Source organism: Magnolia sinica, chromosome 15 (assembly GCF_029962835.1).
Source record: "Magnolia sinica isolate HGM2019 chromosome 15, MsV1, whole genome shotgun sequence".
Taxonomy (NCBI): Eukaryota; Viridiplantae; Streptophyta; class Magnoliopsida; order Magnoliales; family Magnoliaceae; genus Magnolia; species Magnolia sinica.
This window is the reverse complement of record NC_080587.1, coordinates 9,127,557-9,145,834: the sequence shown is the minus strand read 5'-3', so window position 1 is coordinate 9,145,834 and position 18,278 is coordinate 9,127,557. Positions and strand designations below refer to the sequence as shown.

Genomic DNA, 18,278 nt, shown 5'->3' with positions numbered 1-18,278 from the left:
ATGAAGATTGTGTTTGTGTGTGTGAACTTACATGTAGACTCTGTGTATGTGTGTGACTTCACCTGTAGATTGTGTGCGTTTCCATCTAAATGTGTGTGTGTGCACGTGCTTGTCATGCATGCACGCCCACATAGACACACAAATTGATATGTGATTGTTTTTTTTCCAGTTGTCAATGATTTGTTGGGAAATATTGTGCTGCCAATATTTTGAAATATTGATAGATGTTTGGATGGAAGGTTAGAGGTTGGATGGATAGATGGGATGGATGAGATGGTTGAATTGATTTTTTATAACAGCACATGCTTTTAGGCCCCCGTTAAATGGAAACCTATTATGTATGTATTCTTTTTGCAATTTTTTTATTCCTAAATATGCAAATATGTGTATTTTAGCATCTGTTGAAATTTCACTGAAAAATTTCACCGTTTACCCATGTTTCCCCACATTTTCGGTTATCAGCGATATTATCGGCGATATCGATATTGTTTCCGTATCCCAGGCTAGCGAAATTTGTAGCAATACCGACACTTCAAATACACATAAGTTTTATCCCTAATACTTAATGCAACTTTTTTCACCTCCTTTGCTCTTGTAATGCTTCTCCTCCACTCAAGTATTTTCTTTATTTACAAAATTTCGTTGAAAGACTAGTCAACCAAACTTAACTAATTTCATCCAATATTCAAATGCTCTATTAGTATATCATTTGTCCTTACAGCCTTTCCTTCTTTTCAATCCTTACTAAGGCTACCTTTAATACCCCTACCAAATTTTATGATACCCACATGCCTTCCCAACAGAAAGGGTATGAGGCTCCTCCTAGTTCTATTTGTGTGCCCTGATTTTCACCAACAAATCAACAAGCTCTTAACACAGTCTCTTCATGTCTTTTTGCTTGCACCTTGCACCAAATCTCTAGTCCTCACTCTTTATTTATCTCATCATCACCTACACCTTATCACAATTAATTGGGGTTGGCTACACGAATCATGTTCTGTCGTTCCACTCTATCAAGGGCCACAACTTCAGTTAGACCATAAGTCATTAAATCTTTTCTTACTACCGCCACCTAAGTATTTTTGGGCCTTCCCCTTGCCCTTTTAGAGCCTTCAACTTGTATCATCTCACTCCTAAGTCCTAACTGTCGCGGTTCGTGGTCTCCATATGCATTCATTTCTAATTCTATCCTTCCTCATCTTGCCACTCATCTAGATACATCCTCATTTCACCTACACATCCTATAAGCATGTGATTTCTTAACTATCCAACATTATGTCCCATAAAGCACGGCTAGGCTTATAGCTATCCTATAAAATTTCCCTTCCGCCCAACTTGAATTCTATGGCAACATCCTTCTCAATCTCTCCACCAATGAAATATCAACCCAAGATATCAAAAGTGGTCATTTTGGGAAAGTTCTTGGCCAACAGTCCTAGCTAATTCCTTGTTTCCACTCACACTATTACTAAAATTGCAATCCATATACTTTGTTTTAGTTCAATAAATTTTAAATCTGCAATCCATATACTTTGTTTTAGTTCGATAAATTTTAAATCCTTCGTATTCTAAAACACCCCACCATTAATCTAGTATTGTGTTGACGCCCTCCCTTGTCTTGTCTAATGTGGTTTCCACCCTTTATTAATCTAGTGTCAGTTTATGCATATACTGTTTCTCTTCCTCATGTCTGTGAGTTTGTAGATATCTCTCCTTCAAAAGTGTTCAACCGTACAATTTATCATGTCTTGAACTTCACCGTGCAGCTTTCTCCACTTCCCTTTTAACATTTTTATAAGCTTCACTGTTTGCCTCATTTTACTTCTTTCATCGTCGTCAATCACAACTAATTGGGGTCAGCTAAATGAATCCTCATTTTAGTTCTTTGCCACTCCTTTTAGCCAGGCCTCTTTTTTTCTAATTGCCTTCTGCATCCTTCTTTTTTACCTTTTTATTTTTATTTTTTGAGAAGATGAAAAAAATTCATTAAACTAAAGAAGGGAGGGAGTTCTCAAAACAAAGAAATGGGCACGAAAACTGTCACACCCCAAACTCGGAAACCGAGCTCACAAAATTTCCGATCGCCGAATCCGGTGCCGACAGCCTCCGTAGTACCGCATTCTCGGCTCCTAGCGTTCAAACGCCAGATTCCGATCCTGGGATCCTATAAGGAGGATTTTCCAATATACATTTAACTCGTAATAAGCATAACCACAGGTTTACCCAAATCACAAAGGTAACATCATCATCACATATCTACTAATATAAACATTTGAATACAATGCTGAAAGGGAAATACATATGACAAAATCAAAGCTTCAGAAGATCGCTGCACGCTCCATGCTCAACTCTGCTGCAACCTAACGCTACCTGCACGCATCTATCGTGCATAAGCTTACAGAAAGCTTAGAAGGTGGTATAAGTGTATGCACAAGGTAAGTGCCAAGTATCCAATACAATGTCATAATCATACAATATCAGAATTACTGTCAAGATCATGAATCATACGATATAAGAGTAAGCGGAAATACTGCAAGTCTATAAATCATACAATATCAAAGTACCCAATAAAGAGCTAACTATCAGATGCCGAGGATGCAATGTAATATACAATTCCTGAAGAGTCACGAATACCATCAACCTCATCTAGGTCATACATCAAACCTGCGCGTATCGTGCGATCATGTGGGGATAACTCTGTCTCACAAGGAGTCCCATAAACATCTCGGCCCAATGGCATCTGCTTTAATCAATCGTCCATAACATGCATACGAATGATGGGGGTTCACAGAAGAACGGCGGATCTAGTCCAAATATCAAGATAGGCTCACTGATTTAAAACACGTCACGATAGTTAAGGAAAGAATCCAACTTATAGCCATCATAACATAAGACGAGGATTCCGATGTGGGACAAAGTTCTGTCTTCACTGTGTGCACAGTAGCCTGCCAATCACTGGTAGCTCGCTCAAGTCCTCATACCCCGCCCACTCAGTGTCCGCCCACATGCGCCCGCCCACATGTGATCACAGTGATGGAGCGTCACAATATCCCCCACCGAGGGCAGATCCGAGTATAAGTGCAATAAGTGGGCTTCCTTACCCTCTCTATCGCGCAATAAACTGGACTTCCTTATGGGGCCCAATATATACACAAGGTGGGCTCCAAGGTGTAGGTATCATGATGCTATGCTGTCACATACTCATAATTGGTATCGATAATCGGTATTGATAACCGGCACTGATAATCGGCCTCGACAATCGGAATCGGCCAAACAAGGCCTAAGGGAAGGTCACAATGTGGACATTAAACCATCATTGCCCAATAATGTGGCCATTTAACCAACATTGCTCCCAAGGAGTGGCCCATACAAGGGATTCATACACAACTTAACGGGCCATACATACATCGCACTGGGCCTCAACCATGGGCCTTGAATACATCACAATGGGCCTTGCCAAATGGGTTGGAAATACATCACAATGGGCCTCATCATATGGGCCGGGAATACATCACAATGGGTCTTACCAAATGGGCCGAAAATATATCACAATGGGCCACGTCCCATGGGCCTCAAATATATCACAATAGGGCTCTACCCATGAGCTCCAAATACATCACAATGGGCCTCAACCCACGGGCCCTAATACATCACAATGGGCCTCAACTCATGGACCCCACATACATTACATTAGACCTCATCAAATGGGCCCCAAATACATCAAACGGGCCGAATCAAATGGGCCGATTCAAATGGGCCGAATCAAATGGGCTTCATGTATATCAATTGGGCCCACCCTTATGTATTTTTGAGATTCGACCTATTCATAAGTTAACATAGAGGTAGATGAAGTGAAAGCAAAAACATCAGCTTGATCGGAACTATCATGGCCCTTAAGAAGTTTGAACGGTGGATGACACTGTCCCCACTATTTTCAATGGTGGGGTCTACTTGACCTATAGATCTGTCTCATTTTTCTCAGGCCATAAAACGATCTCCCAAAATGGTTGGGCGGTATGGATACAACACATGCATCATGGTGGGTCCCACCGTCCAAGGTTTGGACGGTGTGGCTACACAAAACATACATCATGGTAGGGTCCACATGGGTGGACGGTATAGATATAGCACATACCTCGTGCATGGGGCCCACCATGACGTTTATCTTCCATCCAATCTATTAATAAGGTCACAAAGACCAAAATAAATAAATATTATATTTATCCAAAACTTCTGGACTCCAAGGGAGTTCAATGGCAGACGTTCAATCCCTCACTGTTTGGAGTGTGGTCCACCTGACTTCCACATACGACTGATTTTTGGGGGGCCCACTGCCCCAAAGGGGGCCTACCAAATGTACGGTGTTGATGCCCAACACACATCACGGTGGGGCCTATGGCTGGGACCCACGTCCCTGGCTCCCCGCCTACGCAGCAGCAGGATGCTGTTGTAGCGTCCTATGGAAGTAAGCAGCGGCAGCACCTGCTGCATATGTTTTTTTTGTTTTTTTTTTTATTTATCTGGGGTTTTTCCTAGGTGGGGCCTGCATCAGGAGAATCCACCCCACCCATTGGATTCTACGGCTCAAGACAGTCTAAATGAGCCCAATATTTGATGTGTTTTGGTGTATAAAAACATCAGAGTGGATTTTAATGGTAAAAACCACTGTTTTCTATTAAATGGCCCGCTAGATAATCGGATTAACTTCATTTTTCGGCTCAATGCCTAAAATGAACAGGGGAACGGGATGGATGGCGTGGATCAGCCCCATACATCAAGGTGGGGCCTGCATGAGCAGCCCACCCCAAAAGCTTAAACCAAGCTAATATTTTTTTTGTTCTTAGTACATCCACTGTCTGTTCACACTTCACAATGCCTACGAGGTGGGTCCCACATAGACGTGGCCCACTTGTGTGTGTGTGTGTGTGCGTGTGTGTGTGTGTTATGAGAGAGGGAAGTGGGGTGGGCTATGTACGTGGGACCCACCTTTAAACATGCCATCTGCACCATCCAGATGGGTCTGGACGGTGAGTATGGGCACCTCCTGCCACTTTACAGGTATGTAATATGTAATATTATATTATATATAATAATATTATATATATATATATTGTAGTAGGCCACTACGTGGACCGTACCATGATGTATATATCTACGCCGTCCAGTTGTTGGATGGTGCAACAAGCCTGACATCCATGTCGTCAATCCATTTTGCGGGTGGAGTCCACCGTGATGTAAACCATGCACAGTCCCACCATGATGCATGTGTTGTATCCCTACCGTCCATCCATTTGGCGAGCATGTCTCCAGGCTTAAGACTAAAAAGTAAAGCAGATCTAATATCAAGTGGACCACACTGCAGAAAACAGTGGAAGGAAAGCCCACCATTGAAACCCCTTTGGGTACAGAAGTTTTGAATCAATATAATATTTGTTTTCCTTCCCTGTTCAGGTCCTTGTGAGCTTATGAACGGACTGGATGGAAAATAAATACCATGGTGGGCCCATTGGAAATTAACGGTGGAAATCATTGTCACCATTGTCATTTGTGGTATGGTCCACATGATCCTTTGGATATGATTCTTTTTTTTATGCACTATAATGATCCCTAGCAATGGATGTATGGTGTATTGGACTCGGCCATTTGACTCGGCCTATTCAACTCGGCCTTTTCGACTCGGCCATTTGACTTGGCCCATTTGACTCGGCCTACTCAACTTGGTCCATTTGATTCGGCCCCTTTTGCTTCGGCCCAATTGACTGGCTCATTTGGTAAGGCCCTTTTGATATGGCCCATTGGATGTATATTGGGCCCATGAGTGAGGCCCGATGTGATGTATACAAGGCCCATGTGATGGGGCCCACCTTGGTGTACGTATTCTATATTCACACCACCACCTTTGGACGGTGCCATGTGGGGCCTACCATTAATGCATGTATTGTATATCTATGCCGTTCATTTGTGCGGCCTACCATGATGTGTGTGTTGCATGCACACGGTTCATCCACTTTTCTAGGCCCATTGGTGCGGCCCATTGATGCGGCCCACTTGATGGAACTTTGTCCCACATCGGAAGCATCGTCCGATGTTATGGTGGCTATAAGTTGGATTCTTTCCTTAACTATTGTGACGTGTTTTAAATCAGTGAGCCTATCTTGATATTTGGACTAGATCCGCCGTCCTTCTGTGAACCCTCATCATTCGTATGCATGTTATAGACGATTGATTAAAGCAGATGTCATTGGACCGAGATGTTTATGGGACTCCTTGTGAGATGGAGTTATCCCCACATGATCGCGCGATACGCGCAGGTTTGATGTGTGGCCTAGATGAGGTTGATGGTATTCGTGACTCTTCAGGAATTATATATTACATTGCATCATCAGCATCTGATATTTGACTCTTTATGACTCCTCATTTGCATAGCTGATCTGTATTGGGTACTCTGATATTGTATGATTTATAGACTTGCAATATTTCCGCTTACTCTGATATCGTATGATTCATGATCTTGACAGTGATTCCAATATTGTATGATTATGGCATTGTATTGGATACTTGGCACTTACCTTGTGCACACATTTACACCGCCCTCTAAGCTTTCTATAAGCTTATGCACGATAAATGCGTTCAGGTGGCGTTAAGTTGCAGCAGAGTTGAGCATGGAGCGTGCAGCAATCTTCTGGAGCTTTGATTTTGTCATATGTATTTCCCTTTCAGCATTGTATTCAAATGTTTATATTAGTGGATATGTGATGATGATGTTGCCTTTGTGATTTAGGTAAACTTGTGGTTATGCTTATTACGAGTTAAATGTACATTGGAAAATCCTCCTTGTAGGATCCCAGGATCGGAAAATAGAGTATGAACGCTGGGAGCCGAGAATGGGGTACTACGGAGGCTGTTGGCATCGGATTCAGCGATCAGAAATTTTGTGAGCCCAGTTTCCGAGTTTGGGGCGTGACAGAAGATGGTATCAAAGCATAACTTGAGAATACCTGAAGATAACATCACATATCTGCTGATAGCTACCCTACACTATGATCGTTGAGAACCTAGAGAGTTTTTGATATAGCTCTCTACCGATGAGGTTGTGAGGCTGCTTAGTGTTCCAGTCTAGACCGTTTCTGACCGGGATCCGAGGTTTAGTAGGATCACCATAGTATTGATGATGCGTCTTGGGAGGGCGAGGTTACGATTAGAGAGCGCTATCTCCATCCTTTTGTAGATTGATTATGCCTTGACAAATATACTTGATGATGTTTTCTCTTCCTTTGTCTGTTCTGTAAATTTTGAGGACGAAATTTTTATTAGGTGGGGAGAGCTGTAAGGCCCGTATCCTAATCCGTACTGTTCCGTAGACTTTCGCGATCCTTCCCGTCGAATTTCGGCAACCTGCGACCTATAATCGACGTCTGTGCACAACCATAAGTCGTATCCCGTATATCTGAGTCGGCTCAATCCGAGACTTGTACCCTAGCGGCCGCGCCATCGCTGCGGTTCCGATACCGCGTATCATGCGCCTAGGCGATACCCAGGCCAGGAGATGTGGGCACGCGTTCAGTTTGAGAAAACACCGCGCATTGCAAAGCCCAAGAGAATCTCTACAACATGTCCCATCAATCAATCAATCACCTCATGTCAAGTACAAGAGCAACCCCAAAGTCAACTCTCTCCCTCTCTCTCTTACACACCCATACATGTCAAGTACATCTATCAACTCACATCCATCACTCACACCCATCACCTCTCTTACAACCACCCTTTCTCTCTCTTTCTCAACACATTTTCCAAGCAACCAAAGTGGTGGACGTCCAAGCATTTCCAAGGAGAGAGTTCGATGTGTGTGGCCCACTACCCACCTCAAGATCCATCATCCTAGCCCTTTATTTCTCATCATCCTCCATCAAAGTGAGACACAGAGTTCGGCGTTCCATCGGACCAAGAAGATCGAACGGTGGGTACTTTATAGGTCTAGATTTAATGCTTTGATGATGGGCTAAGTGAGGCCTACCGATTGATGGTATGGATCTCACTTTAGACCCTAGATGTGGCCGATGGCCCACCTTGATTCTCATGAGCATTCCATGATAGGGTCATTCTCCATGGACCCCATCATGATGTTTATTTTCCTTGCATGAATAAGGTCATCTGGACCTTGCATTTTGATGGAGAAGGAATCTCCACCGTTGATTTTGAATTGGTGGACCCACATGTAATGCGACCCACTTGATGTATGTTGTGATGTACGGAAGGGAGGGCCCATAGTTCCGGGGTCCCTCCATCACTCGATCTCTCTCTCTCTTTTTCCGTTGTTGATGGCCCATGATGTGTGCTTTCTATCCAAGTCGTCCAACTTCCTGGGACCCACTTGATGGACATGTTAAATCTAGCAAGCCATGTGGGCCCTACCTTGGGGTGATGGGAAAACACAAGTATCAGATTGATCCAAATCAAGTGGGCCCCATTACATGGGGGCCCACCAATTCAAAATTAATGGTGGAGATTCCTTCTCCACCAAAATGCAAGGTCTAGATGACCCTATTCATGCAAGGAAAATAAACATCATGATGGGGTCCATGGAGAATGGCCACATCATGGAATGATCATGAGAATCAAAGTGGGTCATCGGCCACATCTAGGGTCCAAAGTGAGATCCATACCACCAATCGGTAGGCCTCACTTAGCCCATCATCAAAGCATTAAATCTAGGCCTATAAAGCACCCACCGTTCGATCTTCTTGGTCCGATGGAACGCCGAACTCCTTATGTCTCACTTTGATGGAGGATGATGAGAAATGAATGGCTAGGATGATGGATCTTGGGGTTGGAAGTGGGCCACACACATCACACTCTCCTTGGAAATGCTTGGACGTCCACCACTTTGATTGCTTGGAAAATGTGTTGAGAAAGAGAGAGAGGGTGGTTGTAAGAGAGGTGATGGGTGTGAGTGATGGATGTGATTTGATAGATGTACTTGACATGTATGAGTGTATAAGAGAGAGAGAGGGAGAGAGTTGACTTTGGGGTTGCTCTTGTACTTGACATGAGGTGATTGATTGATTGATGGGACATGTTGTAAAGATTCTCTTGGGTTTTGCAACGCGCGGTGTTTTCTCGAACTAAACGCGGGCCCACATCTCCTGGCCTGGGTATCGCCTCGGAGCGTAATACTCGGCGTCGGAACCGTGGCGACGGTGTGGTCACTAGGGTACAAGTCTCGGATTGAGCCGACTCAGATCTACAGGATACGACTTAAGGTCGTGCGCGAACGTCAATTATAGGTCGCGGGTTGCCGGAATTCGACAGAAAGGATCGCGAAAGTCTACAGAACAGTACGGATTAAGATACGGGCCTTACAAAAACCCTGATCAAAACACCATTGGAACCATCCCCCAACCAAGTTTCTTTGTGTGCAGTTCTTGCCCTTAGGTCTCATGAGCACTTCTTTTGCCACTCTTTTCAACCAACTCATGCACATCTCCTTGCCCATGGCTTCAACATCTCTTTTGAAGGATAGAATGAATTTCATCAAAATGGAAAGAATTACAACTGGAGACTCTCTCCAAACGCAAGTTGTTGAAGAAAGGATAACCCACTGCTTCATCTCATCGCCCGTGCTGCAACATTTCAATTGCCTTCTTATATCACATTCTCCTAAATAGCCTTAATCTATCCCTTTTAAGTTCCTCAACATTATTCTAACTTCTAAGCAACTTATACTATGCTCCTTTCTTCCAACCACTAATGCAAACATCCAAGAGCACTGGTCTATGTTGAGTGGCCAGAGATTCACATGGTATCAATTCACAATCCTTACATGTTGAGCTCCTTCCTTCAAAGCACAAAAAGGTCTATTTCACTATTCATGATAGGCACTTTACAAGAGTATGTACATTATATTTAAGCTATGCAGTCTGCACATGTATCTATCCAAAATCAGAAAGCATTGTTTCTAGAAGCGATGAAGGCATAAACTTTAATGTGAGGAGTATGCTCAGTTGAGGCATTGCCTGAGAGGAATGATACAGCCCTGAGATGTACACCTTTCCTAATTTTCTCTAATCTATTATTTTATCTCGAAGTTCAAGAAAGAAATCATGCAACAGGTGCTTCATACCCCTCTGTTGCAAGGGCTGAACACCTCCACCCAGTTTTGGCCTTCCACAACAGTGATTGAAAGACATTAGCATGTTTGGACACAGTTTTTACAGTTCTTTTTTTTCATTCTTTTTTTTAATGAGATTGCAATATGTGAAAAATGAATCTGCAGCATTGAAAAAAATGAAACATGCAAATGCCCAACAACCTTCGGGTCCTTGTCAAGACAAAATGCCATCATTGCATAGGCAACATATACATGGTATGTGCAGCTTGGTGACTTCCGAGCATCCAAGAAGTACTTGCGAGCTGCTTCAATGCCTTCAGTTCTTCTTAAAAAGCGGATAAACTGCAGCCATAAACCCAAATGCATCGATCACAAACAAACAATACATTCCATGGCATAAGGAATGGATCTGTTAAGATAACCAAATATTGCTACCTGTATGTGCGCGAGTGCTGTTGCATTGACCGCATTAGCCAAAAGGCCCTCGTATATTTTCTTAGCAGGCTGCATGCAAAGCCAAAATCAGCAGTAAAGAGAGTAATAACTGGAAGATCGAGTATTTCACAAAGGAAAAAAGAAGAAGAAGAAGAAGAAGACTTGTGAAACCTGAATTGCTCCACGGGACTCCTCAAGTTCCGCATAGGCATACCTAAGCACTTCAGAATCTAGCAAAACAATTATGAAATAGTTAAGCCAGCAAAATTGTGGGTGCCTTTTAACTAAACTGCCTTTTCATTATAACAACTTCAGGGAAGTTCTCAATGTCATCACATATACCTTTTTATCTCAAGCACTCCATCCCCACGCATGTACCACATGTCAGAGATCCAGACTGTTCATCTGCCGGTCCTACTGTGGATGGTCCATGCTCTTGGATGATCTTAGCAACAAAGTGCAGATTACAAATGAATGGATACAAAAGATGAAGCAAAGGTGCGTTCAATGGCAGATATCCCCCTATCAACAGCTAGGATCAACTCGCTATGGCTATTTTTGGGATACGATGATTGTTCGAAATATCCCCAATATTATTGAAATGTCCCCGATATTATCTGAATCTCCAGCTCGGTGATACCAATAACACTCATTGAATCAGAAATTCCGGGTATCAGAGATGCATCGCCAAGTATTGCCAATGTATCGCCAATATGTTTGACTATGTAATTTCCAAGAGTCACTTGTATTGCCATTTGCCAATGCATCACCAATATTTTCGACCATGTAAATTCTAGGTGTTGCTTGTGTCGCCAATGTATTAGTAATATTTTGACAATATTGCCAATGTATCGATATCAACAGAAATCTGTTTATTAAAAAAAATTCATTTCGAACTTTTTTATGGGCACATGATTGTATGCAGTGTTCAATTTTGTCGACAATAATATCCCGTGTTCAATTTGTTGATGATAATATAGCGATATTATTGTTATGCCATGGACGATATCGAGACCGCAATCTTTCGTTTCATTTCCAGTTGTCAACGATTTCTCTGCGAAATATCATGTGTTGTCAATATTCTGAAATATCGATGGATGCTTGGATGGAAGGTTGGATGGTTGGACTGATTTCTTACGATAGCACATGCTGTTATGTATGCATTCTTTTTGCAATTTTTTATTCTTAAATATGCAAATGTGTATTGTAGCATCTCTTGAAGTTTCACTGAAAAATTCTACTGTTTTCCCCATGTTTCCCCACAATTCCGGTTTCGGCAATATCGATATTGTGTCCGCATCCCCGGCCAGCAAAACTTTTAGCAATGCTGCTACTTCGAACATCAGATACGACCCATGGATTTAACATGAGTGGTTTCGGAGCACGACTCACCATTGGGACTGAAACCATTACAACACACCCTGTAACAGTCATTTTGGTCAGTTTCAGTCCCGTTCCAATCTGGTGATTTGTTTCGTTCGTTTGGAACGAAACTGATACAGCTCAGACGAAACTAAGTCATATCAGATGATTTTAAAAAAAAAAAAACCATGGTGTGATCCATCCATGGCAGGATGAACGGTCCAGATCTCAAACATGTGTCCCATCTATGGGATAGGGAGCTTGATGACTAATGTAGATATAAGCATTCAGCATCAAATCCTTACCCATGATTTAAGACAGGAGAGAAGTCCAGCTCAGACTATTAAACATGAACAGAGTGATGTTGACAGTATGAATTACTTTCTTCTTCTTCTTTTATAGCATGAATTACTTGACAAGTTTTAAAGAAGAAAAAATTCTGTAAATACCAGGAAGAGCCTTCAAAGCCCGCTGGAATACTTTCATTGCAGCTTCAATCGAACCACTTTTCGCATGCCATGTAGCATAGTCATACCAGATATCCGGATAATGATACAGATACATCAGGCACTGAACTTGACAGAAAAATAAAAAAAAGTCGATGAATAATTTATACGAGTCAATCCCAATTGAAAACTGATAGCAAACCTCTAGTAAAGAAGAATGACGGTATGCAACATAACAACCAGAAAGATGCATATTAGATGGGGAACAGGAAATAAACAGGCCAGGTTTAATTCCACAAATATGATGGTATATATCCAGCCAATACGTGGAAGACTTGCCAACTAAAAAACAGAATCAGTAGATCTAGAAATTCAATAAGACAAATTCATTCAGAAGAAAAAGAAGAGAAGTTAATAAAGAAGAAGAAAGAAAGAAAGAAGAGAGGAAAAATGCATTCAGAAGAATAGAAAAGAAGAGAGGAAAAAAAGCGTTGAAGGGCAAATCTAATCCAAACAGTTACTTAAGGGGTGTTCCCTAAAAGCAGTGAACAAGATAAGAATGTTTCAGATTTATTATGAATTCATGATCAAGACTAGAAAAATGGGGAGAACAGGACCCACTAAATGCGGTTTCCATTTCCCACTCTGAACCAACAGCAAGGTAGATTGATTCTGATCAAATAAAAAATAAAGTAAAATAAAACCTGTCAGATTTTAGAAGGTTTCATTATGGACCAATCTCATAACTATTTAATGTGTTTATTGTTTTTCTTCACGTTTTTGGGATTGTACTGATTTTATACTATAGGTTTTCACAATGTTTTATCCTCGTTGTGTTGTATTTTATTAGCCTGTTGAATAAATTTCACTATCTATTCCTAAAAATAAAATATTAAAAAAAAAAAGGAGCTTTGCTGAGCGCGCACATGTGTGCAATAAAGCTCATGTATGCGACACACGTGCCAGCATGGCACATAGGTACAAGATATAATCCATCCATCAGGTTGGTCCAAACTTCTGCATGTTTTCCCAAAATTGAAATCTGGTCCAATCAGCATGTGCACCGCATATTGGAAACAGGTGGATGGGAAGTTTTTCAGAGACATACATTTGTTTTTCAAACTGTGGCCCAGCTGGCCAGTGGATCAACCTGATTCTTGGGTTAGGGCATCAATATGGTGGTGCCGTTCTGATGGATGGATTGTATCTTGGACCTACCGTGCCATGCTAGCACATGTGGTGCTTACATGAGATTTATTGCACATGTGCGTGGGCCCAGCAAAACTCGAAAGAGAAAAAATCTTCAAACAATAAAAACCATTGCAAAGAGTAAAAGGCACTAAGCCATCGCCATTTTGGTATACCTGCTCATATGTGAAGGCAACTCGTCTGTTGGAGGATGCAGTGTCAATCCTTTGTGGGTTCCCCCTGGGTATCACGTAGCGTAGAATCAAGCTCAAGGATGGAAAGGCTCATTCAACTAAAATATATGCCCACTAATGCAACGTGCAAAACCATACAGGTTTGTCACACTGACACAACATGCACCTATATGTTTCTAGACTACACAACATTGAAACATTTTGGAAAAAAAAAAAAAACAAGGGACACTCCAGGAGTACTGGCCAGATGTGGGGCCCATCTGATGTATTCACACCATCCAACTCATCCATCAGATGCATGACCTCAGAAAAGCCCTAAGGCCCAATATTCGGCCCGGTCCAAAACAGAAGTGGATCACAGCAAAGGAAACAATGTGAGAGGGAACACCCACCCATGAATTTTGCAGGGACACAGCCGAGTCATAAAACAGCCTGGTTTTTTACCTGACCCTACATCTGCCATGGTTGAAGGATCTGAAGTAGAGAGTGGATTCTATATATAAAACACAGTAGGTCCCCCACTCAAAAAAAAAAAATGGTGGACATTCCCGCTCAATGTGTTCCATGTGCTACGGCCCACCTGAGTTTTGGATCGGGCTGATTTTGCAGGCTTGGGGTTTTTCGAGGTGAAGCATACATGTTTTATTCCGCAAACACATCGCTGGGATCCACGTCTGTCTGATACCACCATAACCTTACAATGGGAATTGTACCACTGGAGTGCATCCCAAAAAACAATGCATCTTTATAAAGGCAAAACTTTTTAATATGTAGACCAAAAAAAAAATATCATCATTAATATACCCAAATGAGACATTGCTTGCTTGCTTCAAAACATGTACATTTTGGATAATCACTTACTTTTCAAAGGCTAAAAACCTCTTCCATGCCAGGTACTGTTGCTCTTCCTGCAGGACATCAATCAAAAAATTAAGTTAATACAATTGATGTGGCATGTAAGAAGTAGAGCCTTGCTAAGTCCACAGGTGTGTGCAATAAAGCTCAAGTACACGCCATAGATCTGCCAGCATGGCAGGGTAGGTCAAAGATCCAATCCATCTATCAGAACAGCACCATTATATTGATGTCCTAAACCACATATTAGATCCATACAGTGGTTAGGTGGGCCACAGTTTGCAAAACAAATGTACGGCTCTGAAAAACTTCACTGAAGTTTTCTAACCCATCCACCTGTTTCCAATATTGGCTGACATGCTGAGTGACCAGATTTCCAACACGTACAAGGTTGGACCAACCTGATGAATGGACTGGATTTCGCACGTATGTGCCATGGTGGCACATGTGTGCTGTGTACATGAGTTTTATTGCACACATGTTTGCGTTATTAACAAGTGTTCAAAGTGTTAGTATTGCTACAAGTTTCGTTGGCCGGGGATATGGAAACAATATCGATATTGCTGATAATATCGATGATAACAGGAAATGCGAGGAAACATGGGGAAAACGGTTTTCCAATGAAACTTGAGGAGATGTCATAATACACATATTTGCATATTTATGAATATAAAAAATTGCAAAAATAACGCATACGTGATAAATTTCCATTTAATGGAGGCCTAAAAGCATGTGTTGTCATAAGAAATCAGTCCAAACATCCCATCTATCCATCCAACCTCCAACCTTCCATCCAAACATCCATCAATATTTCAGAATATTGGCAACACGATATTTCCCAATAAATCATCGATAATTGGAAAGGAAATGAAAGTTTGTGGTCTCAATATCGCTCGTGTTGCGATAACAATAATATTGTGATATTATCATCAACAAATTGAACATTGCATGCAACCATGTGCCCATAAAAAATATGAAATGGGAATTTTTTTAAAACAGATTTTTGGCGATATCGATACATTGGCGAGGTTATCAAAATATCACCGATACACTAACGATACAAGCAACACATTGAATTTACACAGTCAAAAATATTGGCGATACATATGGTCAATACAAGTGACACCCGAAATTTACAGTGGAAAATATTGGCAAAACATTGACGATATTGATATATTGGCGATACTAAGCAATATATCATTGATACTAGGAATTTTTAATACTACCAATGTTATCGGTATCGCCGAGCTAGAGATGCAAATCATATCAGGGATATTTCGATTATATCAAAGATACTTCGAATAATGCAAGTAACAACCTCCACTAAAGAAACAGAAGTTCCCTGATAGATGAACTTTATAGTTGGATCTTGTCACAAAATCCAACAAAGCAAGATGGATGGTAAATGAGAATAGGTTGAAGCAATTCAAAAACTTCAAGTGGACGCAACAATGATGAAGACCATCTTATTACTATCGAATATAATCTTGGTTTCATCAATAACAATCCATGGAACAAAGAAATTTTATAAAGGGACTTCACATAGTAAAGACATTCTCAAGTCCCATTCCTCCCTTTAGAAACAGAGTTCCTGTACAGCACAAAACTGCAGATCGGAATTGAGAGGCAAAAATAAGTCATGCCAAGATTGAGACTTTTTGAAAACTTTTGAATTATATTACATATTAGGGTTTTGCTAATATCCCCACCTCCATGGGAAGGTTAACAGCATCCCCAAAGCTTTTAAATGACATGTGGGACGCCTAATCATCAATTGGGACAGTTCATTCACCAGTAACATTGGGAGCAAACCATGGTGCAGCGTGCAAGAATCACACAGATTGGATGATCCTAGCCATTTGAATGTGGCCAATTTGATACAACCGTCCATTGTTTACAAGCCATAGATCACATGATTTGAATTATCAAACCAAAGTGCTACTTTGGAATCATAAGCAACACAAAGTGGGATCTATCAAATAGATGTTTCAAGAGGATGATGGGACCTATTTGTTTCTCAATTCAATCTTGACTGTCCATTTTTTATGCTATTGATCGGATGTTTAGGATCCATCCGATTGGTGTAATTTTTGCAACATGGCTTGCCCCTAGTTGTATGAATAAATGAACGGTTCAAATCGACGAGAGGTCATCCCAAGTGTCAACGTCCCATGAAGGCGGGGACATTAGCAAAACCCTATATATTATTTTTAAAAATATTTTTTTTTTTACACACACACACACCACTCACACCTATATATTATGTGATCAGCCAACCACAATTAGCTGGGACAAGGCTATGATGATAGAGACGATATGTTATGAGATTACGTATCTAATATGATACCATCATATTTTGCATCATAGGGCTACACTAAGCCTCTAGGTCAAGAGTTGAGTATTTTGTATCACAAGCCTACATTATTTTGCAACAAACATGTTGCATTGAAGTCATAAACCAAGCGCAGCATTTGTGGATTGATTTTAAGACACATTTGGGATAATTTCATCCAACAAATTATTATTTTTTAGAGATCATCCAATAAGATTCAGATGAGCAGATGAGCCGAAGATTAAGATCCGAGAATTTTGAGCTTGAAGTAACTATGCCACCAATGGATGCATATTACAAATTGAGGTTCCATCAACATACTCTCAATCAACCTAAACAGGGTTCCCCCCATGTGTCCAGCACCCGCCAGTCTCTCGTTAACATTTATGTCCTTAACATTCATATTCCGAAAAAAGCTTCCTCTCAAATAAATGCCCAGAAAATACAAGATCTTTTATTTTCTCCGCTAGCCTTCAACAAGGATACCCTTCATCCCCAAGAAACTTATGGCTTCTCTCCTTCTGGAATCCCCAAACTATTGCATATGGAAGAATTCTCTATAACACATACCCACTGTAATGAATGGGCTTCCCAGGTTCTTCCTCTTTTATTCACTTCCTGTCTTGCTTTCGCAGTGGGCTTTTTAATAAATTTTTCATTACCCCTCAAAAAAAAACCCCGCAAAGGACACCCAAATGCCCATCCATCAGGCATTTTTCCAACTTTTCGAGCTAAAAATCTGGTTATGGGCTCTGAACATCTTTAAGGCATTTTTCTTACTTTTAAAGCTTAAAATCCAGATAAAGCCACCAAAATGCCTGTCCTTAAGGCATTTTGCAAAATTCTCGGATCAATGTTCTCGCCCACCTTGATGGGGACATCACGCGCACGCACACCGCCCCCCCTACGCACATACGCAAAGAAAATGAGGGCCTCACCGTCGATCTGGCTCGATGATGATATCCAAGGAGGGCCTCCTAGTTAGAACATGGAGTTTTGGTTCAAGAGAGTGGGCCCGATAGTCAAGTAAAGCCCATCATGGGATCTCATGATCGTGGCCCACTAGTCGGATTAAGTTCATACTTTAGGTTTTGCTTATTTATATTATTTAGAATATCATGAACGCTTTAGATTTCTTTGATTGGTTTTTATTTTAGTTTTCTTCATCGCCAAGTAATAGGTTGCGCACATGGCGCGAATTTTGAAGTATAGGGTTTTCTTATAAATAGGCACCCCTTGTAGTTCTTTTAATTCAATGAAGATTAATAAAAATTGTTGCGTTTTCCTGCTCCTTTCCGAGTTATGAAAACCTAATTGGGTGCAAAGCCCTCCCTTCTTCGAAGGGCTAACTACCGTGG

General features: G+C 41.3%; 1 protein-coding gene across 1 annotated transcript in view; it reads right to left on the bottom strand.

Moving 5' to 3' along the window:
- Positions 1-18,278, bottom strand: part of LOC131228092 (cleavage stimulation factor subunit 77) — a 59,933-nt gene that overhangs the window by 11,897 nt on the left and 29,758 nt on the right. Inside the window, exons 9-14 of the mRNA XM_058223923.1 lie at positions 14,595-14,641; positions 13,716-13,779; positions 12,355-12,475; positions 10,715-10,773; positions 10,544-10,612; positions 10,310-10,450 (exon numbers count right to left, since the gene is read on the bottom strand). Coding sequence (XP_058079906.1) covers positions 10,310-10,450; positions 10,544-10,612; positions 10,715-10,773; positions 12,355-12,475; positions 13,716-13,779; positions 14,595-14,641 — 501 coding nt within the window. The remainder of the gene's footprint in view (positions 1-10,309; positions 10,451-10,543; positions 10,613-10,714; positions 10,774-12,354; positions 12,476-13,715; positions 13,780-14,594; positions 14,642-18,278) is intronic.